Consider the following 24,243-nt stretch of genomic DNA (forward strand, 5'->3'; position numbering starts at 1 on the left):
GAAACAAAAGACATAAATAGTGGAAACAAAAGACACAAATAGTGGAAATGGGAGCTAGAGCAAGAAAGCACGCCAATGATCGTGTGATTTAGCCAATTAATTTGTAGACAGGTAATTTTTTATTTATTATGGAGTATTTTTTTCTCCCCAAGATTGGATCGGTGATTAGATTCATTTTGCCATAATAATAAAAAAAATAGAACAAAAATTGATTTTTTAAGTAATCCTCGGCCTTCCCAAGCACTTACTCAGTCTACTCATCCTATACAAATAGGCCAGCCTGGACGGCCATTTCACAGTTTTGGTTCTTATGTTGGGCTGAAGAAGAAGAAGAAAAAAAGAAAATTGCAGTAGTAGTATATAGTTGGATATACTACAGTTGTGAAATTGAATTGAATTGAATCAGGTGAGGTGAGGTGAGGTGATTATGGGGTTATTCCATCTTATCCGTAGCGCAGTCAACAATGGTGCAAGAAACAACGGTTGGAGTTGGGGGAGGGGATCATTGCGGCGCGGTGTCAGTGTTTTGGGATCCAACACTACTAGTATTATTGATAAGACGACACAGCGGTCTTCAACATCATCGTCGTCGTCGTCGTCTTCGTCCGTCGTCTCATCATCGGCGTATCACCTGTCCGGCGGCCCTTCTTACATGCGCGGATTTGTGTTTTGGGAACCCAATAAGCCTCTCACCATGGAAGATTTCCACTTTCCTCGCCCCAAAGCTGGTGAAGTTCTCATCAAAACCAAGGGTGGGTATTCAATCTCAATCTCAATCTCAACTTTCTACTTCATCAACAAAACCCACCATTCCTGTTTTATATTTTTGTATGCTATCGTTGTAATGACCCAATTTCTTTGAGTTCTGCTGCAATAAATTTCATTTTTCTCTTCATTACCCAAAAAAAAAAAATTCATTTTTACAGAAATTAGGAGGATTTGCCTTATCCGCATATAAATTTAAAAACCTATTATTGTGATTCGAGGAGGCTATCTCTATGTCTCTATTTATGTATAAAGATTACAAAAGGAGTTTCCAAAAAAAAAAAAAAAATCAAAGGTTAAATGATGTAAATTAAGAAATTTCCCCTTATTTATTTATTATTTTTTACTATCTTAGACTTGTGCAGAAAATCTTCTCAACTATATATTTTTTACAATGAAATTCACACATTTCTAATGCTGCAGCCTGTGGGGTCTGCCACTCTGACCTTCACGTATTGAAAGGTGAACTTCCATTTGCTAGCCCTTGTGTTGTGGGGCACGAGATAACGGGTGAGGTGGTCGAACATGGTCCCCTCACAGACACCAGAATCATTGAAAGGTTTAAAAGCTTAACTAAAGAAGAGATATACATAAATCGCATTTAACTCCTAGTGCATGGGGTGTCTTCAAAACAGATGATGAAATGAGTTTTCTCTTGATTTTTCAGATTACCTGTTGGCTCTCGTGTTGTCGGAGCTTTCATAATGCCTTGCGGTAGCTGTTTCTTCTGCAATCAGGTAAAATCTGCATCACTGTTGCTTAAGCTGCTTTCTTCTCCCTTTTGACATCAAGATTGCTTCTGTGAATGTAATATTTGTAGTCATTGCATAGCATCAATCTGACATCAATAATTTTTGAGTTATACAGGGTTATGATGATTTATGTGAAGCTTTCTTTGCTTATAACCGAGCGAAAGGAACTCTCTATGACGGTGAAACACGGTTGTTCCTCCGCAGCAATGGTAACTGTGCTTTTACTGATAACAATTTATTGTGTTAATCTCAAATTGAATTTATGCTACTTATATAGCATTGTTATTTGTTAATGTGATCCTAGTTGAGCATCTTTAATTTATATTTGTGCTACCTGTATGTTGGATAAATATTAGTTTGAGGCATGTTAATCGGTTGATATAAATTATTTTAGTAATCATTTGGGCGCGTTGCACCTTCTCGTTAGCATGTGAAACTTGGAGCTAGTGGCTATAAAATTGTTTTATTGTAATCTTGTAATTACCAATGTCATCTCCGCTCGGTTTCTCAATATCAAATAGAAATGTCCCCTTTCCTTGTTTCAAAGTCTTTTTGATTGTGATAAGCTGTTGAAAATACCGTTGGGGTTAATATTGGATCAGATTTGTCATGCTTACACCCCTGTCCTCCACCTTGAAGGTTACTCCTCTTGTCGACACTTCCACCCCCAATTGGTGGGGAGGCAAGGAAGCCTCCCCACTTCTAAGAAGGACTGACTCTAACCTATTTTTGCTTTTCTATTGCCTCGTATTATATCTCAATGGACCTTATCATAGGCATTCTCCAAATATATAAAACCCATATACTAATCAATATCATTCTCTCTAAATCTTTTTTTTGATAAGTAAAAGTGTATTAAAAAGCGTTCAAAAGGGGAACGCATCCCGAAAGCTATACAAAGGCCGAAGCCTAAGAGATCATTCTCTCTAAATCTTCTGCTGAGTAATAGTGTAATTAATGATAAGAGTTGTGCATAAGCATGCGAGCAAGTCTGCACTTTCCGTTTCTTTGTTGTTTTCTTAATGGAGTCTCAACTTTCATCCTTGTTGAATTTTTAAGTGATTCTTCTATCTATTTATCTGAGTTAAACGACTACCAATTGCTCTGTCAATGAATGCATACTTGAATGACTAAATATGCCTGATCTATGTAGACAAACCGATATACATGTACAGCATGGGAGGCCTTGCTGAATTTTGTGTTGTGCCAGCACATGCGTTATCTGTTCTACCCAACTCATTGCCCTACACAGAGTCTGCTATTTTAGGTTGTGCAGTTTTTACTGCCTATGGTGCTATGGCTCATGCAGCCCAGGTGCGTCCTGGGGATGCTATTGCTGTGATTGGCATTGGGGGCGTCGGCTCAAGGTAAAAGGATAAAACTTATGATTATTTTACCTTTTTTGGATTAATTAAAATTTATGATCTTCATATGCGTGCTGCTATTTCATCTTTTTACTCAACCTGCCACTTCATTATTTAGTGATTAGTAGATCGATTGATGCTTACATGCTTATAAAGTTGGATTGGCTTTCTAGAGGAAACACGGATAAGGACATGGGTACGACATGATACGGACACGGCAATATGACAAATCGCAAAGAAATAGAACATGGATATGGTAGGAATACATAAAAAAAAAATATATTAATAAATATTATTTTTTCCCCCTCATTTTATCCACATTATCATGAATGGAATCACTAATTTGGAGGTTAGAGTTGGGTGTTTGTGTTGTGAGTTGTGTCGTGCGGAATTGGTTAGTTAATTTAGTGATATTTGATGTTTCTAAAGTCCTAGAGAGGGTGTAAATAGGTCCTCTTGCTTATTTTTTGTGATTGATTAAATTATCAAGTTAAATCCTCACTAATTACAATCAAACAATAAAACAAAAAGTTGCACACCAGATTTTTTATGTGAAAAACCTTCGCGTGAAAAAACCACACGACTGTAATCCAGATTAAAGCAATCCACTATATTGAAACAAAGTTATACTGACTAGTTACCTAGACTGATACCCAAACCACTTTGCCAATAACTAGTTTACTGTCTCAGACTTACTCCTGGTAACCCAAGTCCAGTAGCTTTCGACTTCAAAGTCACTCCTACGATCTTCCGAACAGGTTGCTGACGTAGAATAGGATTGCTTCGTGAACAATCTACTCTATTCGCAATGATTTTTAACTCTTCTAAAGAACACCATTATTACAAGAGTTTAAAGAGGAAATCCAGTTGATGTAAATTAATATCAATTAAGATCTATGCTCTCAACACAATCACAACCATTCAAGGGGGTTCTATCAAAGTTCATACTTGTGAGAAAAGAAAGCTAACAGAAACATTAAAAACTAGGGTTTTGAATCTTTGGGTTATCGCTTAAATCTCTGTAACTTTCCACACAAAAATATCCTAGAAAAATTACATTTATAATTCTAAAAGTCATTTGCCAAATTAGAGTTCAAAACGAATTAAAATCCTTGTGAAACTCCACTTTCAATGTTGCATTGAATCGGTTTCAATAGTATTTTGGACTTGTTGAAAGAGAGAGAGAAAGAGAATATATGAAAACGTATATTTTATTGAGTGAGTAATAGAATAATATAATGGTGTTTATATAGGAGAAGTTACGGGAGTAGGTGCGTGGAGAACAAGTAAACCCTATACATGGTAATTCTATATATGGTAATGAGGGTAGGTGACAACTCATACAATACTAATTGTACACGTGTGACAACTCATACAATACTTGTACAACGTAACAACTTATACAATACTGTACAACACTCCCCCTTAAGCTGGAGAGTAAATGTCAATAACTCCCAGCTTGCTACATATGGAATCAATAGAGTTCTTGGGAAGTGCCTTAGTGAAGATGTCTGCCAGCTGTCTACCAGAAGGAACAAAAGGTGTAACAATCTCATTCAAGTTAACTTTAGATTGAATAAAATGACAATTTACTTCAATGTGTTTAGTCCTCTCATGGTAGACTAGATTGTTAGCAATATGAATAGCTGCCTTATTGTCAAAATGGAGAGGAATTGGGTACTGAACTGAAATCCCAAGTTCCTGTAAAAGAGTTTTCAACCAAGTAAGTTCGTAAGCAGTGTGTGCCATGGCACGGTACTCTGCTTAAACATTGGAACGAGCCACAACTGACTGTTTCTTACTCCTCTAAGTTACTTGATTTCCTCCTATGAAGGTGCAGTAACCCGTGGTGGACCGTCGATTGAAGAAGGAGAACCGGCCCAATTTGCATCTGTGTATCCCTCAATCCGAAGATGTCCAGAAGATCGATAAAGCAGACCACGTCTCGAAGTACCCTTGAGATACTTCAAGATGTGTACAATTGCTTCCATGTGAGGTACCTGAGGACTGGTCATGAACTGACTCACAACATTGACTGCATAAGAGATGTTTGGACGAGTGATTGTGAGGTAAATAAGTTTACCTACAAGTCTCCGATACATCTTTGGATCATCGAGTGGGTCACCATCATCCACCTTAAGTTTTACATCAGTCTCCATGGGTGTAGCTACAGGTTTCGAACCAAGATATCCAGTATCCTGTAAGCTATGTTACATGGACTCGGGTACGGTTGTCGGACACGGGTATGTATTTCGGACGTGTCAAATCTCCAAATAGAAGGACACACGGACACGGCTAAATATTCATTTTATTAATTATTTTATTTTATTTTCTAGAGTAAAGTAATATTTTTATCTAATATAATGTTCAATATAGGCATTTAACTCATTTTAAAGTAATAATATAAAGTAATTGAATGATTGTATATGTTTTTTAAGTACATGTCCAACTAAAAGTGTCGGACACATATCCCATACCCATGTCCGAGAGATATGTGTCTGACACGGGTACTTCACTACTTTTGAAGAGTCCATGTAACAGAGCCTCTAAGAGATAAAAAATATACTTCCGCTGAGAAAGACTAATGCCTTGCTTCGACGGAGCCACCCCAAATCCTTAACAAGGAAGCTAGAACTCAAGTGATGGATTAGAACTTGTATCCCATCTTTGTCATTGCCGGTGATAACGATATCATCTACATACACCACAAGAATCACAATACCATGTTTCATTTTCTTAAAAAAGAGAGTGGTTTGGCTTCGGGTCATACCATGAGCTACCACTGCTATACTGAACTTTTCAAACCATGCATGAGGGGACTGTTTGAGTCCATAGATAAACTTCTTGAGATGACACACACCCCCCCCCTTATGCTCAAACCCAAGTGGTTGAATCATATAGATTGTCTCAGTAAGGTCACCGTGCAGAAAGACATTTTTAACTTTATGTTGATGAAGTGGCCAGTCTAGATTAGCTGCAATAGAGATTATCACACGAACATAATTCAGTTTGGCCACAGGAGAGAACGTCTCAGTATAATCAAGGCCATAAGTCTGAGTGTAGCCTTTAGCAACAAGTCGAGCTTTGAGACGGTCAATAGTACCATCAGGCTTCTGTTTAACAGTAAAAACCCAACCACAATAAACAAGCTGAGTATCAGCAGGCTTAGGAACAAGGTCCCAAGTATGATTCAATTTTAAAGCGTTTATTTCTTCTTCCATAGCTTTCCTCTACCCTGGATGAGCAAGTGCCTCCCTGTAGGACTTAGGAAGAGCAATAGAGGATAATGACCAAGAAAAAGCGTGGAAGGAGGAGGACAATTTATTATACGATACAAAATTAGAGATTGGGTGATTGGTACAAGACCGTTTACCTTTCCGAACAGTAATAGGTTGATCAAGATCAGAGTCTGGAGGGATGGAAGAATCTCCGGGCGTTGAAGCAATTGGTGGAAGTGGCAAGGCTGGGTTTACTACTTCAGTCGTTCGAACATGATTAACTACTCTTTTCCGGCGACGAGCATAGACACGAAGAGTTGGTGGGATGTCAGAATCAAAATCTGGAGTTGGAAGAATAGACTCTTGAAGAATAGAGTCCTCCACTGCCTTCTTGGGAATAATAAGGAACATCCTCAAAAAAAGTTACATCTGCACAAACAAATTGTTTACGAAAAGTTAGACTGTAACATTTATATCCCTTTTAAGTGCGAGAATAAGCTAAGAAAATACATTTGTGAGCACAAGGATCAAGTTTGTCTCGTCCCGGGCTTAGATTATGAACAAAACAGACACACCCAAACACCTTTGGAAGAATGGACAAAAGGTTTTTGTCAAGAAACATCATTTGGAAGGGTGATTTTCCTTGAGGGACCCTAGAAGGCATGCGGTTTAAAAGATAAGAAACGACAAAAACTGCATCTGACCAAAAATGTTTTGGAACATGCATTTGAATTATTAAGGCACGAGCGATACCTAGGAGTTGGCCACTCTTCCGTTCAGCTACTCCATTTTGTTTAGGGGTATCAACACAAGATGTTTGATGGATAATGCCCCCCGACTTAAGAAACTTTTAAAATACATCAAGTTTATATTCAAGAGCATTGTCAGTTCTAAGAACAAATAATTTTGCATCAAACTGATTTTGAATTTCAGCATAAAAGGATTGAAAAACAAAGAAACTTAAGATTTATCTGTAAGAATATAAACCCCAAGTTAAACATGAATAATCAATAAATGACACAAATAACGAGTACCAAATAAACTAGTAGTACGAGCTGGTCTCCAAACATCCGAATGTACTAACTCAAAAGATTTTAAACTTTTATTATCAAAACGAGACTTAAAAGTAGCCCGACGATGTTTACTAAGTTCGCAAGTAGTACAATTAAACTTAGAAAAATTAACTAAAGAAGGGACCAAGGCTCGAAGACTAGTTGAAGAGGGATGTCCAAGGCGACAATGCCACTGGTAAGTTGAAGAGGAGGTGGAATGTAGAGTTGTCGGAGCAGTAGTTGGCTGGAAGTAGTAAGGACCACCGATCGTCGTCTTCGTCTTGAGATCCTGAAAGACACAACGGGACGGAGAAAAAGTAACTGAGCAATTTAAATCTGATATGATTTTGCAAACTGACAATAAATTGAATGAAAATTGAGGGATATATAAAACTGATGAAAAAGTGAGACCCGAAGTGCGGAAGGTACCAATTCCATCAACAGGTGATTTGGCACCATTGTCTATTATTGAGGCCGAGTAAATTGCAGCAACAGAGGCAGTGACGGAAGCTATATGGTTGAGAGGCTTGGTTGGTGATTTGGGCTTGCAGTAGGATGATTTGACTGTGTTTTCCGACGGCCAGATTGCCATACATCTGATTAAAAATCAGAAGTTCCATGAGAGGACCTTGATGTCAGGTATCACTTCATCAAAGATGTGGTTGCACATGGTGCTATTGCAGTGAGGAAGATTGGGACACCAGAGAATCCGATGATATGATGACTAAGGTCATTCCTACTCTCAAGTTCAGACACTGTCTGGACTTGATCGGTACTTGTAGTTGCTGAGGCCCTTTAGGGGCATGTGGAGGCTGTGAAAGGAGTAGCTAAAGATTGCGAAGCTTGGCGTAATTCAAGCCAAGGTGGAGATTTGTGATGTTGTGGCCCGAATTTAGTGCCGGGTCGCGTTGTGACCAGATGACCCTAATTAGTCTCTTGTAGTCTAATATATAAGGGCACTTAGGGTTAGGAGTAGTGTAAGAGAGAGACTTTGAAATTCGTACAGAAACAGAGTGAGGGGCTGAAACTTGTAATCTCCGATTTTATACACAGTGAAAACTTTCGCTGGATCCCAACCGTGGACATAGGCTATTGCCGAACCACGTATAAATCTTTATGATCTTTGTTTGGTGTGTTTACTTTTCTGTCGTGATTCTTGGTTTTATCTTGGGTTTGTTGCATTTGTCATAACTGTGCAAAAGGCTTGAATGACATAAATCATTCATTCACAGTTCTAGTATTTATAGATAAAAAGAAGACATGTTAATATTACAAGAAAGGAAATTAAATTAAATCACAACAGATTCTATGGCTAGACATATGCATAAATAAAGTCAAACTCCATGATCTGTGGCTGATGTATTCCAAAACATGGTGTTCTTTTCAATTAAAAACTATTTGCAATAGCACTAATCCTCATAGGATATGGCTACGTAAAGGGTGTTGAACCACGGAGATTGCGAAGTTTATGGTCGTCAAATTTGCAAGGTTTACTTCCGGTTCAATTCGGGATTGAATGGTTGGTTCTTGTTTGTCAAATTAAAACACTTGAAATTGATTACTAAACCGGAAATTGAAATTAAACGATTAAGTTTGCAAATGGAGAGATGGCTAGGGAAGTGATTTCACCATACCCGTTGTAACTATATCAGATTATGTTTGTCATAGGGAAAACAATATTAAGCATAGAAATGAATCGTGTGGCTTATACTCACAACGAATTCCTCAAGAGGATAAATGCACATACAATTCAAGAACTAAGCATTGTTCATCTTTGGTTGGTACAAATCGTCTACCTATCTAAATTAATCTAATGTGTAGCACGATTTGTCTTTCCTAGGTATGATATATCAAAGTTCTTTCCTTGTATGCCATGTAAACATGTGTATAACTTGTCATTTCCATTGTCACTTTGAAGATGATCACGGTCCAAGCACAATAAAAGCTTTTTAAGACAAGAAAAGGGTTTTATCATGAAAGAGCATAAACATTAAACTCCATTAAAAGATATATATTGCTTGCAATATCAAAGTTACACAATAAAGCTATGCATTAACATCATTTTTCCCCAAAATAAAACAAATCAAAACTTATTTACTTGGAGATGGCTGCATCAACTTCCTAGGAGGAGATTTAGTTGTCAATTTGCATGGTTGAAGCCTTCATTGAAGCTGCAAACTTCATCTTCCCAAGCTCCATTTCTGCACTTCTCTTCTTCCCCTAATATTTTTCTCTCTCGACTTTTTCAAGACAAGAAGAAGCCCCCCTAGAATTGTCCTGTTAGAAAATATATATCTCCCCCAATTGTAGCTTTCACATGTTAGAAATATAGGCTACCAAATTCTTGTCCCTTCATCTGTAGACAAGAAGACCAAGATCCCCAAAACATGGGTCAAACGTGACTTTTTAAAGTCAACAATACAGGCTGGAAAAAGTAGCTGCGAGCACTCGGAGGCAGGGGTCCGAGCGCTCGGCTAAGGAAAGTTTCCTCTGGAGTGCATTTGCGAGTGCTCCCAAGGACTCTCGGGCGCTTGGGGCTTGTCATGCGAGTGCTCGGATGGCAACCTCTGAGCGCTCGAGGGTTGTCAGGGGGCTTGTCATGCGCGCGCGTGAGAGAGCTGGGGTGCATTGTGAGCGCTCGGATGGTAGGCCCGAGCACTTGAAGGCTTGTGTTGGCCTTGGCCTTCCTTTTGCCTTGAATCCTTCTCAGCCTAATCCTCAGTCTCCTTCTGAGTCTTGTTCTTCTCAATACTATGCTCGGGGCCTAGAATGCCCTTGATTCATTCTCCGGACCTTGCGTTCCCGAGTTCATCGTTAGAGCTCCACATTCCATTGAATTGGCCATCTTTTATTAGAAACACCTGAAAACATGAAAGACAAGAAAATAGCATAAAATCTATACAACGGACAAAATAAGAACTTAAAACATGATTAAAGGGGCTTGAATGTGCAACATTCAGTACTTATCAGTGGTTATCATATCTCTGCTAATATGTTAAGTCATCCATAATTCGTGGTTGTTACATCTTGGCTAACACTTATGATCTTCTGGAAACATCACGAAAGGTAATCTTGAAGGTGGTTTCTGATATTGTCTACCTCCCCCCTCTCCCCTTAAGTTTAGCTCACCTTAACTCAGAAAAGCAAATGTCCTTCCTATTTTCCCTTTTTTTTCCTACCCCGCCTGCCAATTTTTTGGGGGGTTGGGTGGGTGCTGCTCTAACTTCAAATTTCAAATACTTAGTTGCTGCTGTTGATTTGGTATCACTGTTATTAGGTGAGACTTTTCTGTGTGACTAATTATATTACATGGTCCAGTTGTTTGCAGATAGCACGGGCCTTTGGTGCCTCTGAGATCATTGCTGTGGATGTTCAAGACGAGAAACTGCAGAATGCCAAAATGCTTGGAGCCACTCACACTGTAAATGCGCGACATGAAGATGCTGTTGAAAAGATTAAAGTACTTAATTCCTTTCTTGAGTTTTATATCACATAGTAATTCCATATCTATTTCTAACTATGAAACAAGGGTTTATAAAAGTAAACATTAGTGCACAAACTATTTGGTTATTTGGTTGCTTCCATATTTCTAGTGGAATTGTCTAATAAAATTGCACTAAATGGCCATGGAAGCAACCAAATCAGTTTTCCTGATAGCTTTTCCATTTCTTCTTTTTATTTACTTTTTTTGTTATTTTTTGGTGTTTGCTTTTCCATTTTATTTGGTTCTAATTGATGTCTCCTTTATTATTATATTTGCTGTATTGATTCTTTATTCTCATTGCTCTAATTTTCCTTTTCCTTGCTGGAGTAGCTCTCGTATATTCTTTTCACATTAACTTTTATCTTCTGATAAGTATTTTCTTATGGAGCAACTAGGCTATTAACAGGTGCTAGAGAGTTTATTATTATTTCTTTTATGCATTAAGGACACTATTGTAATTGTATCTTCTTAATATATAAATAGGTGAGAGGTGTGGGAAACCCTAACAGGCTAACATACTTTCTTTCTTTTACAAAACGTCTCTTTCTCCTCTTCTCTTCTTCTCTTCTTCTCTTCTTCTCTGTTTCTACAAACACATCATCAATTTTAACTTGGTATCAGAGCTAAAACTTGAGCAGAAATTCATCCAAGGATTTTGTAGTATCAGAAGGTGAGAGAGAAGGGTTGATGTCAGATCTCTATGCTGACATCATGCTGACATGAGCGGTTGCTGAGATGCTCAGAAATTGTATGGGCTAGTTCGTCTCCATTATGGTAATTATGTTGATTTTTGTAGAATTTTCTGAAGAAGTTTGAATTGCCTTTCCATTTTTCGAATATTTTTGTCTTTCGGCCCAGAATTTTTCGATCTGTTTTTTTTGGGCGTTTCTGGTTGTTTTTGTTGGTTGAGATCCATTCTATATGGTGTGCCTAGACTGGAAAGGAGATTGATTGTTGATTGTTTGATGATAAATTGAGTTTGGAACAAGCTGCTGGCTAAACGGAAGTTCGACAGTCAGGTTTTGACCTTCTGAAATTGATTTATTTTTACCTTTTATTGCTTCTGGTCTGTTCTGGATATTTGGGCTCTCCAATTTTGTACTTGGCTTGCCGTTTAGACCCAATTTTTCAGTATGTTTCTGCTTGACTCCCTAGAACAGAATTGTGTTCTGTCCTCTTTAACATTTATTGATTCTATTCTTATTGCATTGGTCTGAATCCTACCCATGGCTGAAAATAAATTACAAAACCAACAGGCCTGTGGCCTAGCGGTACAAGGCTCCTACTTCCCAAAGGGAGGTTAGGAGTTCGAACCTCAGTGGAGGCAGTGTGTGTGAGTCCCAACTAGGAAAAAAAAAAAAAATTACAACCCCTCAAGGACACACGATGATATGCCTAAATTGATCACCTCGAAAATATTAAATGGTGTTAATTATTTGTCTTGGGCACATGCTGTTCAAATTTTTCTGCGTGGAAAAAGAAAGTTGAAATACTTGACTGAAAATCCTCCCTCTCACAAGAAGGAACTTGAAGATTGGGCATGTGATGATTGTGTTGTTATGGGATGGCTATGGCATAGTATGGAACCCGTTATTGCTAGTACAATTGAATTTTGTGACTCTTTTAAGTAGATTTGGGAGTCTCTTGCTGAGTCATGTTCACACCTCTCGCCTATTTGTATATTAAGAAGATAAAATTTCAGCAGTTACAATAGTGTCCTTGTATTTGGTTTCTTCCATATTTCTAATGGAATTGTCTAATAAAATTGCACTAAATGGCCATGGAAGCAACCAAATCAGTTTTGGTGATAGCTTTTCCATTTCTTCTTTTTATTTACTTTTTATTTGTTGATGTCTCCTTTATTATTATATTTTCTGTATTGATTCTTTATTCTCATTGCTCTAATATTCCTTTTCCTTGCTGAAGTAGCTCTCTTATATTCTTTTCACATTAACTTTTATTCTTCTGATAAGTATTTTCTTATGGAACAAGAAGGCTATTAACAGACAAATATTAATGTGTTTCTTCTCTTTTTTCTTATGCTCATGTTCTGGACGTGTTTCAAAACAGTGTTTCAATTTGAATTTTATTTTAAAGTTCAAACGTTTGATGAAATCTTGACTTGATTAGACATCTTTGGGAACATATGAGAATTTATATCATTGATTGGTTGTTGATATAATTGTTAATTTAATTTTGATTCACTTGTTATCATTTTTGTTAGTCGATATGATGGCCACGATTTATGGAATGACTTGCCATATTAGCAGAGACTTGATTATGCTTTAGAATATGCTTTGATTTAATTTAGATTTGATTTAATTTCCTTTCTTGTAATATGAACATTTGCTCTTTTTATCTATAAATACTAGGGTTGTGAATGAGTATAGGTATTTTTAAGCTTTACAATTTCTTTTTTACTCTTCTAGGGTTGGGTAAATTGGGATAGTTGGTCTCCAACACCTAGAAGGGCTTGGGTAATTTTTTTTTGAGTCTACAGAGAAGTTCCGGATATTGTTTAGGAGGCTGTCCGGCTATATGTAAGTGGGTAGCGCTCCTTGAAAAAGTCTGTATTTGGACTTTTCGGGAATGGTTTGAGCAGACATTGTTATTGTTTATGGTCTGAGGAGATCCTTTGATTTATTAACAGAATTTGTGGTGTTTTTGTAGTTGTTTATTGTCGTTTGACAGATAATGCAGATTTAGAGTCATCGACTGTTAATTCTCTTGGCTCAAGTTCTGTGGGTGGTGGTGCCATTTTTTCCACCAACTCATTAGAAAATCCAGGACTTCAAATCGCCATAGTGAAGTTAGATGGCTCCAACTATTTGATTTGGGCACAGTCTGCCAAGATGTTCATTCGTGGCAAAGGCAAGATTGGCTATATTACTGGTTCTGAGAAAAATCCAGCGGAGTCAGGAAGGCATAACCATAGTGGTTGGCAGATAATGCTATGGTTATGCCTTGGCTAATCAATTCAATGTAGCCAAACATAGCCGTTGGCTACATGTTTATGAAGACTGCTAAGCAGATTTGGGATTCAGTTCAATGCATTTATTCTCAGAGGCAGAATAATGCACTAATTTTCCAGTTGGGGCGAGATATCACTAGGATTTCTGAGGGTGACTTGACAATTTCAGGTTACATCGCCAAGCTTTGTCCTATTTGGGAAGAGATGTCATATTATGATTCCTTTCACTCTTGGAAGGATCCAGATGATGTAATTTTATATGTAGGGATTGCGGAGAAGAATCAAGTGTTTCAGTTTCTTGTCGGGTTGAAAGACGAGTTTGAGTATGCTCTTGTTCATTTATTAGGCTTTTCTTCATTCCCCACTCTTGATGATGCATACTCCTATGTGTTGTCAGACGAGAGTTGTCAAACTCATTCATTAGGTGTTGAAACTGTTGGTCGTTTTGCTATTGCAGTTCGTGTTCCCAACCTTTCAGGAACTGCACCATCCCAGTCAGTTCAGAGTTCTACTACTGGTCCTCATCTGGGACGACAATGTGGGCGGTGTGACCATTGCGGAAAAATTGGTCACATCAAATTTCGTTGTTATGCACTACATGGAAGCCCACTGCAACAGAAACAACAGCCTCGATCCTTTGCCCATTCTGTTACACATCCAGTCTCGTTGTCGACTCTTGACAACTTTGCCTCGTCATCTTCTTCCACAGTTACTTTACTCAAGCTGATTTGGACAAGTTCAAACAATTCTTCAATCAAATGGAGGCATCATCTCTACCAACTTCAACTTATGCCCACTTAGGTACTATTGCGTCTGCACATAGCGTATCTACATCTTCGACACCATGGATCATTGATTTTGGTGCTTCAGATAATATAACTGGTATGTCCTCATTTTTCCAATCTTATAGTATATGCTCTAGCCATCGCAAGACGTACCTTGCGATGGCTCTCCATTTTCCATTACTGGGAAGGGTCACATATCAGTTACTCCTTCATTAACTCTAACTTTGTCCGATACACTTCATGTTCCCTAGTTGACTACAAATCTTATTTCTGTTAGTAGCCTTACTAAACAATTAAATTATAGTGTAACATTCTTTCCTTCTCACCGTTTTTTTCAGGATTTGGTGTCGAAACGGGCGATTGGCAATAGACGTGAAGTGGACGGCCTATACTTGTTGGATACTCCTTTGTCACCTCAAGGTCACATATCAGTTACTCCTTCATTAACTCTAACTTTGTCCGATACACTTCATGTTCCCTAGTTGACTACAAATCTTATTTCTGTTAGTAGCCTTACTAAACAATTAAATTATAGTGTAACATTCTTTCCTTCTCACCGTTTTTTTCAGGATTTGGTGTCGAAACGGGCGATTGGCAATAGACGTGAAATGGACGGCCTATACTTGTTGCATACTCCTTTGTCACCTCAAGCACATTCAATTTCTTTTTCTAATTCTGTTTCATCTAATGAAACCCAGATTATGCGTTGGCACATGCGTTTAGGACATTTCTTTCGATTATTTAAAACATTTGTTTCCTTCTTTATTTTGTAACGCGACAGTCTCAGATTTATCCCGCGAGACGTGCCAATTATCCTGCTAGTAGTAATAAATCTGCTTTAACACGTTTTGATCTTGTTCATTCAGATGTGTGGAGTCCTTGCCGAGTTACTTCTAGTCTTGGATTTCGATATTTTGTGTTGTTCATTCATGATCATAGTCGTGTTACATGGGTTTATCTTATGAAAACCAAAAATGAGGTGCACACCATTTTTAATTTTTTTATGACAATGGTTCAGACTCTATGGTCGTACCATTAAAAAAATTAGATTTGAACAAGGTACGGACTTATTGGGAGGTACAACGGTTATGTACAAAATTTGGGATTGAGCATCAAATGTCTAATGTTAAAACTCTTTAACAGAATGACCGTTCTGAGAGAAAATCGTCACATCCTTGACTTGGCCCAAGTCAAGAGCAATCTGCATTGGCATGAATGTTCCCTATTCATTTTGAGGAGATGCAGTTCTCATAGCTATCTACATCATTAATAGGACCCTTCTCAGGTTCTTAACTTTGCAGCCCCACTCTTAATCTTACATCCCAATTCATCTATTTTTTTATTCCTCCGCGAGTCTTCAGGTGTGCGTGCTTTGTTCAACAGTTGGGACAGACTCGTATAAAGCTTGACCCCAAGGCTTTGAAGTGTGTGTTTTTGGGCTATTCTCACTCTCAAAAAGGTTATAGGTGTTAACCATCCTCTGAGTCGTCAGAGGTTTATATCTATGGATGTTTCTTTCTTTGAGCATACACCATACTATAGTGGTTCGGTTGGTTCTCAAAGTGAATGGTTTTCATTGAACACAATCGATGATCACCTTCTTTCATCTTCAAATCCTCTACCTTTACCTGTTTTGTCTTCTGTTATTCCTCCTTGTTATACTCCTCCAGCAGGGGGAGTTGTTCCTTTTCCACAGGTTTATAGTCGGAGACAATAGCTACAAGCCTACCCTATTTCTAATTTTGTTTCTGATTGTGCTCTCTCACCCACCTATCGGAGTTTTCTTGTTTCTGTTGCCTCGGTTCCTCTTCCTTTTTGTGTTGCAGATGCTTTAGCACAACCTCAATGGCATGATGTTATGATAGAAGAATTATAAGACTTGAGAAAAATCAGACTTGGGACATGGTTCCGCTTCCTATTGGACGAAAGGCTGTGGGTTGTCGTTGGATGTTTACAATTAAGCATAATCCATATAGGTCAGTTGCTCGTTACAAGGCCCGGTTGGTTGCCAAAGGTTATGCTCAGACTTATGGCATAGATTGCCAAGATGAATACCATCTGTGTATTATTTTCCGTTGCTGCGATTCGATCTTGGCCTCTATTTCTGTTAGATGTCAAGAATGCCTTTCTCAATGGTGATTTGCACGAGGAGGTGTATATGGTTCCCCTTCTGGGCTTTCGTTCTCTTGCTCATTCCAGTATGGTCTGTTGTCTTCGTCGCTCCCTGTATGGCCTCAAGCAGTCTCCTCGAGCTTGGTCTGATCGCTTTGGCACTGCCATGATCCGATTTGGTTTCCATCAGAGTGTAGCTGATCATACCTTGTTCTTGTGTCATTCAGGTGGTAAGACAGTTGCTCTCATTATGTATGTCGATGATACTACCAGAATTGCTGAGATTAAGAGCTAACTTGGCCGTCAGTTTTAGATTAAGGATCTTGGTCCCCTTTGGTACTTCTTGGGCATTGAGGTGGCTAGCTCCAAGGCTGGCATTTTCATCTCTAAACGCAAGTATGTTCTTGACTTGCTTTCTTCTTCTGGTCAGCTTAGCGCTCGATCGTGCTGATATTCCGATTGAGCAGAATCATTGGTTGGCTGATTATGAGGGGGAGTTGTTGTCGAATGTTGGTCAGCATCGACAACTTGTTGGGAAGCTCATCTCTTTATCCATGACTTGACTTGACATTGCTTATGCCGCGAGTGTCGTGAGTCAAATTCATGCATTCTCCTGTACCCCTTACCTTGATGCAGCTATTTGGATCCTTCGCTACTTAAAGGGGTGTTCGGGCCGTGGTGTTTTGTTTTCCAATCATGGTCACTTAAGTGTTAAGGCTTGGACATATGTTGATTATGGAGGATTAGTTTCAAATAGGAGGTCCACTTCGGGCTATTGTACCACTATTGGTGGCAACTTGGTTACTTGGTGCATAAGAAGCAGGATGTTGTCTCTCGATCTAGTGCAGCGGAGTATAGAGCTATGGCTCTTGGGGTATGTGAGTTGCATGGTTGAAAACCTTGATGACAAACGTGTGCCTTCCAGTGTCGCTTCCATTCTCACTTTAGTGTGACAACAAGTCTGCCATTAACATAGCAGTAAATCTCGTTCAACATGACAGAACTTAGCATATAGAGGTGGATTGTCACTTCATTCGAGAGAAGATCATTTCTGGTCAAATTTACACTCCATTTGTCACAAGCTCTCAGCAGTTTGCAGACATTCTTACAAAGGGCGTCAGGAAGATTGTGCTTGAGAATGCATTGTTCAAGTTGGGCGTTTCAGATATCCACGCACCAACTTAAGGGGGAGTGTTAGCAGATATGATAGCCACGATTTATGGAATGACTTACCATATTAGCAGAGACTTGATTATGCTATATAATATGCCATATAATATACTTTAGAATATGCTATGATTTGATTTAAATTTGATTTAATTTCCTTTCTTGTAATATGAGCATGTTCTCTTTTTATCTATAAAAACTAGAACTGTAAATGAGTGATTCATCTCATTCAAGCCTTTACACAATTTTCTCCGTCTTCTTCTTTTTATATTTTTTCTACTTGCTCTTCTGAGGTGGGAGTCCCTAACGGAACTGGGGTTTGGAAATTCATCCGGAAGGGGTGGGATGAATTTTGTAAACACATCAGATTTCATGGTAGGGATGTCAGGGTATCCGTTTTTGGGAGGTCACTTGGTGCGGTGGTTGTCCTTTTGCCTTCACTTTCCCTAGACTTTTCCGAATTGCTTTAGATAGACATGCCTTGGTGATCGACTGCTATTGTCTCAACAGTTGGAGAATGGTTTGGGATGTTAATTTCCCGAGGCATTTTCAAGATTGGGTGATTGAGGGTGCCATTGGTTTTTTTGGAGCTGCTTTATCGCTTAGAGATTGTGGGGGAGGTTACGACCTTGTGTGTGGATTCCTTCTTCTCTGGGTCATTTTGATGTTCGGTCATTTTACAGAATTCTTTCGGATGCTCGGGGCACTACCTTCCCATGGAGGGCCATTTGGCGTTCAAAAGCCCCTCTCAAAGTGGCTTTCTTTGCATGGACGTCCATCTTGGGGAAGATCTTAACCCAAGATAACCTCAAGGGGAGGAAACAGATTGTGGTCATTTGGTGTTGCATGTGTAAGAATGACGAGTAAACGGTTGATCACCTCCTTTTGCATTGTCTCGTGGCTCGGAATTGCAGGATTTTGTTGTTGGGTTTGTTTGGGGTTCAGTGGGTTACGCTCAGGTCCTCGAGAGACTTGGTTGATGCTTGGAGAGGTTGTATGGTGGGGGCCCAAGTTGGTGATTTCTGGAGGGTTAGACTTTATGCGTCTGGTGGTGTTTATGGCTTGAAAGAAATAGGAGATCCTTTGAAGGAAAGGAGAATCCTATTGGGATGTTGAAGTTTTTCATTACTAGTACTCTTTCTTGTTGGGTTCTAGAGAGAAATTGTAAATCCTTGGAGGAACTTGTTGATTTTTGGGACTCTTCGAGTGTATAGAGGCCCTATTTGGCCTTGTGTAACTTTTGAGGAATGTGTTTCTCGCGTTTGAACACTTTTTATACAATCTTTCCTTATCGAAAAAAAAAAAAAAATCAATACCAAGCTGTCTATAAGTTTGTTATTGCAAAACTTTGGCTGAACCGCAAGGAGGGACCCAGAGGTCATCATGGTACTGGTACAGAAGCTTCTGTTTCTGTTAGAAATCTGTGTTGGATACTTTGGGGATGAATATTGAGGATCTTAATGCTATCCGTTTCTGGTTTACTTTTCATGTGGACAATTAAGATTCAGCTAGATGATTCTGTATGTTTATTTTTTTATTATTTTATTTTATATATATATATAAAATAAAAAAATAAAAAATAAACATACAGAATATATATATATATATATATATATAAAATAATAATAAACATACAGAATCATCTAGCTGAATCTTATTTTCTATATAAAAATAAAAAATAAAAATAAACATACAGAATCATCTAGCTGAATCTTAATTGTCCACATGAAAAGTAAACCAGAAACGTATATATATATTTTGTTCAATATCAATTCTTTTAGATTGGATCCATTTTAGTCTTTGCACTTCGTAAAGTGAAGGTATGCCTTAAGTAATTGTCATGTACTTTATTTGTTTATATTATACATATTTCTGTAGTCAAGGAAAGCATGCATTAAATGCTTGATACCCAAATGCTGTCTCTAATTTGTTCTATATGGTTTGTAATATGACTCTATAATTGTTTAAAATGTTAGTTGTTTGATAAAACAGAAGAGTTGTTTGTATATATTTATGTGTGTGCATCTATATTGGGACTTATAATTTGTTGATACTTGTCCAGGGTTTTACATCAGAAGTAAATTGCTAACATTATAGTACTCAATTGTATATCTGCCCAATGAAAAGACATTGATTTTAAAGCTATTTATGTCTGTTTAGTTCAGAACAAAATGTTTTCAGGGATATCGCTAATTAAGAGGTCTGGTTGGACAGGAAATAACTGGAGGAATGGGAGTGGACATTGCTGTGGAAGCCCTGGGAAAACCTGAGACATTTTTGCAGTGCACACAAAGTGTAAGAGATGGGGGAAAAGCTGTAATGATTGGCCTTGCAGACTCCAGTGCTAAAGGGGAGATAGATATAAATCGTCTGGTTCGTAGACAGGTGTGTATGCTGTGTTTGGCAATGAAAATTTTACGTTTTTTTTATTTGCATTTGTTCAGTTGTTTTCACATGCTAATTGAGATAACAACTGTTTTTGAAAACAGTAGCTAATCTTTTATTATAGTATGCCTATTTTCTTAATTTAGTTTTCTCAAGTATGCTGCAGTCTGAAAAAAGTGTGGCTAGATTAGAAAAAGTTCAAGAATAGAGTGCTAATAAATAGACACACAGAGGAAGAGAAGACAGTATTACGGTTGGTTGACCACCCAAAGTACATTTTTATTAGTCCAACGAACAAGATTTTGGAAAGTGATATCCAGAATGATAAACGAATAGAGTAACTACTCAGGGAGTAGTAATGAAAGACCTACAGTATGGCAATTTTTATTTATCCAAATCCTTGTATTTTGTAGCATTCCTATCCTAACTTGGAGATTTCCATTTGTATCTGTTTATCTTCCAAGTTGCAACTTAATGTTATTGACTTTATTCCTAGTTTTTTTATTTTTTATAATCATCTATTTCTCTCTCTCAAATTAAATATTTTGTTCAAATTAGTTAAAGCCATCTACGAGTTGTTGACTTCAAGATATAATCAAATAAAGAGTAAGTGAAGAAGAAGAAGAAGAAGAAGAAGAAGAGAAGAAAGCGGATGAGAGAAAAAGAGAGAGAGATGGAGAAAGAGAGAGAATGAAAGAATACTTTCATCCTTCCACCATATTCTATTTATAATAACAAGTTTCAGAAATTATACAAAAGCCCCAACATTATATAAGTAATAACAAACAAGCCCCTGACAACCCTCCCCCTCAAACTGGTGCAAAGATATCTATCATGCCATGCTTGACTAACATATTTTGCAAGCAAGTCTTGCTCACACCCTTAATCAAAACATCAGCAACCTGATCATGTGTGTAGATGTATGGAGTACAACTCAGCCCAAGACGAAGCTTTTCCTTGATGAAGTGTTGATCGACTTCAATGGGCTTTGTCTTGTTATGTTGAACTAGATTGTGAGCAATGCTAATGGCAGCCTTGTTATCACAATACAACTTTATTGACTCGCAAACAGGATAACCCAACTCACCCAACCTCGTACGTAGCCATAACAACTCACAAACTCCATGTGCCATGGATCTGAACTCAGCCTCTGCACTAGATCTAGTCTAGTTACTACAGGCTGTTTCTTGGTTTGCTACGAAACAAGATTACCTCAAACAAATGTGCAATATCCTGAAGTAGATCGTCGATCTGTCATAGATGCTGCCCAATCAACATCAGTATAGGCTTTAACACGCAAGTGGCCATGACTGCCAACCAGTTTCCCCTTACCAGGTGAACCCTTGAGGTAGCGAAGAATATGATGAGCTGCCTCAAGGTGAGGCGTACGTGGAGCATGCATAAACTGACTAATCACACTAACAACGTAGGCAATATTTGGGCGCGTGAGAGATAAGTAAATCAGTCTCCCAACCAATCGCTGAAATCTTCCCACATCATTTAATGGGTCTCCATCTACATCATTAAGCCTATGGTTCTACTCAATGGGAATATCAATAGGTCTAGTTCCAAGTCTGCCTGTTTCAGCCAACAAATCTAACACATACTTTTGTTGAGAAATGAACACCCCTTTCTTCGATCTGCACATCTCGATGCCAAGAAATTATCTCAATGCTCCGAGGTCTTTAACCTCGAACTCTGTCCCCAAGAATGACTTCATTCGACGAATCTCTTCTGGGTCATTTTCAGTGATAACAATATCATCAACATATACAATAAGGGCAGTGGTGCAACCCTAGTGCTTCTTGATGAAGAGCGTATGATCTGCCTAACTCTGTGTGTACCCAACTCTTTTCACAGCAGTGCTGAACCTCTCAAACCAAGCATGTGGCGACTGCTTTAACCCATACAAGGCTTTATTTAGCTTGCACACTAAATTATGACCATTGGCAAGCTTAACTTTACATCCAGCTGATGTAAGGGCCAATTCAAATTAGCTGCCAAAGAAGAACGCGTATAGAGTTCATCTTGGCAACTGGAGCAAATGTTTCCAGATAATCAATTCCATAGGTCTGAGTGAATCTCTTTGCAATTAACCGAGCTTTATATCTCTCAATCGTTCAGTCTAAATGATACTTTATTGTGTAGACTCATTTGCAGCTTACTGGTATCTTACCCCTAGGTAATTGAACAATATCCCAAGTACCATTCTTCTCAAGGGCCTTCATTTCTTCTAGCATAGCTTTCTTCTGTGGAGTTTGACTGAGAGCATCTGAAACACTAGAAGGAACATATACAGAGGAGATACACGAAGTGAAAGCACAATATGTTGGAGATAAGGCATCATAGGATACAAACTGAGATATGCGATGTTTTGTACAACTACGAACCCCTTACGATAGGTAATAGTGACATCAAAATCAATAGGAATGCTATTGGGAAAAGAATCAGGAGTATCAATGTCAACTAAGGAATCACCTGGATCGAGGGAGACATCTTGATCCTGGGGTGAGTCAATAACTTGTTTTTCCTCCTAGTATAGACAGTTGGCTGCTTTCCCTACTGCAAATCATTTGTGTTAGGAGGACTAGACATAGGCACCTCAGTAAGAAGTTCCCCCCGAATGGGAACCTCCCCTTGAATGGGAACAGGCAAAGGAAGGGGGCATTCCCTCTGAATGGACAACGGTTTCTCTACCCGTACAGTAGTCTCCCCCTTGTAGAGAATCCTGAGCAGTGGGAAAAAAGGAACAGACTTAAAGAATGTAACATCCATGGAGACAAAGCGATGACGAGTGGTAGGGTTATACCACCGATACCCTTTCTGAGTGGCGGAGTATCCAAGAAAGACACATCGGATTGCCATAGGGTTCATTTTGTCCTTGTGATGATGAATGTGAACATAACAAACACAACCAAACACTTTCGGATGGACAGTAAACAAGGCAATGTCTTGGTGTACGACAGAGAAGGGGGATTGATCGCCAAGAACCTTAGAAGGCATGCGATCGATAAGGTATGCAGTTGTTAAGGTTGCATTAGCCCAATAACTTTTAGGCACTCCTATCCCCATTAGAAGAGATTGGGTTACCTCCGTAATATAACGGTGTTTTCTTTTAGCTACAGCGTTATGTTGTGGTGTATCGACACAAGAGGTTTGATGGACAATCCCGTTATCAGCAAAAAAGGTGGCAAGACCACCATACATAAACTCTCCTCCATTATCAGATCGAAGGATTTTGAGGGGACAACCAAACTGAGTACATACCATCCTATGAAAGTTTTTAAAAATAGAATGAACTTCATCTTTGGTTTTCATAAGATAAAGCCAAGTATATTGACTAAAGTCATCAACAAACACAACAAAGTAACGAAAACCATGTAACGAAGTAGTAGATTCAGGACTCCACACATCAGAATGAACAAGCTGCAAAGGAGCTGTACTTTTATTAATATTAGTAGGATAAGAAACACGACATTGTTTGGCAAGAACGCATATTTCACAATTTAACTCAAAAGATTCAACAGAAGCAAACTGGGGAATCATATGCTTCAAAACAGGAAGAGGTAAATGACCTAGTCTATTATACCATCACTTTAACAGATCTTTATTGACATTAGCATTCCTAACGCTAGATTGATTTGCAACATAATAAGAAGTTGGCCTCGCGATCAACAAATACAAGCCATTGTCCTCACGTCCACTTCCAATCGTCTTCCCTGTGTCCAAGTCCTGAAACACACAGTGAGATGGAAAAAAGGTTACTCTACAATTCAAGCCTTTTGTAATGTGACTGGCAGAAAGGAGATTATTGGTAAACTTTGCGACATGAAGAACAGATGATAAGGTAAGATTAGGGGAGGTAGAAATAGTGCCCTTCCCCGCAATGGAGGTGAAGGTGCCATCAGCCACTTTAACCTTATCCTTACCAAAACATAAACTGTACGAAGAAAAATCAGATGCCATACTAGTTATGTGATCAACGGCTCCTGAATCAATGATCCAGGGTGGCCCACCAGATAATGTGAAAACTTGATGTGCCAAATGAAAGGTACCTGTCTGAGCGAAGTTAGAGGTGGAAATGGAGGAATGTTGTGTTAGTAAATGTCGGAGAGCATTAAGTTCAGCACCGGACAAAGAACTCGGTGGCCCTGAGGAGGCATGACCAGTAGAAGCAGTCTCACGCTT

General features: G+C 38.6%; 1 protein-coding gene and 1 long non-coding RNA gene across 2 annotated transcripts in view; both read left to right on the forward strand.

Annotated features, from left to right (window-relative positions):
• Positions 1-238: 238 nt before the first annotated feature.
• Positions 239-24,243, forward strand: part of LOC132267368 (uncharacterized) — a 31,058-nt gene continuing 7,053 nt past the window's right edge. The window contains exons 1-7 of the mRNA XM_059768533.1: positions 239-752; positions 1,189-1,324; positions 1,433-1,502; positions 1,633-1,726; positions 2,671-2,884; positions 10,470-10,611; positions 19,885-20,055. Coding sequence (XP_059624516.1) covers positions 428-752; positions 1,189-1,324; positions 1,433-1,502; positions 1,633-1,726; positions 2,671-2,884; positions 10,470-10,611; positions 19,885-20,055 — 1,152 coding nt within the window. The 5' untranslated portion in view covers positions 239-427. The remainder of the gene's footprint in view (positions 753-1,188; positions 1,325-1,432; positions 1,503-1,632; positions 1,727-2,670; positions 2,885-10,469; positions 10,612-19,884; positions 20,056-24,243) is intronic.
• On the forward strand, positions 11,666-19,296 carry LOC132267369 (uncharacterized). Its single transcript, XR_009469003.1, has 2 exons — positions 11,666-14,811; positions 14,961-19,296. It is a non-coding gene; the product is annotated as an uncharacterized LOC132267369 (long non-coding RNA).

This window comes from Cornus florida, unplaced genomic scaffold (assembly GCF_030987335.1).
Source record: "Cornus florida cultivar Cherokee Brave unplaced genomic scaffold, ASM3098733v1 CherokeeBrave_3.0.0_Hap2_Chr07, whole genome shotgun sequence".
NCBI classification, from domain to species: Eukaryota; Viridiplantae; Streptophyta; class Magnoliopsida; order Cornales; family Cornaceae; genus Cornus; species Cornus florida.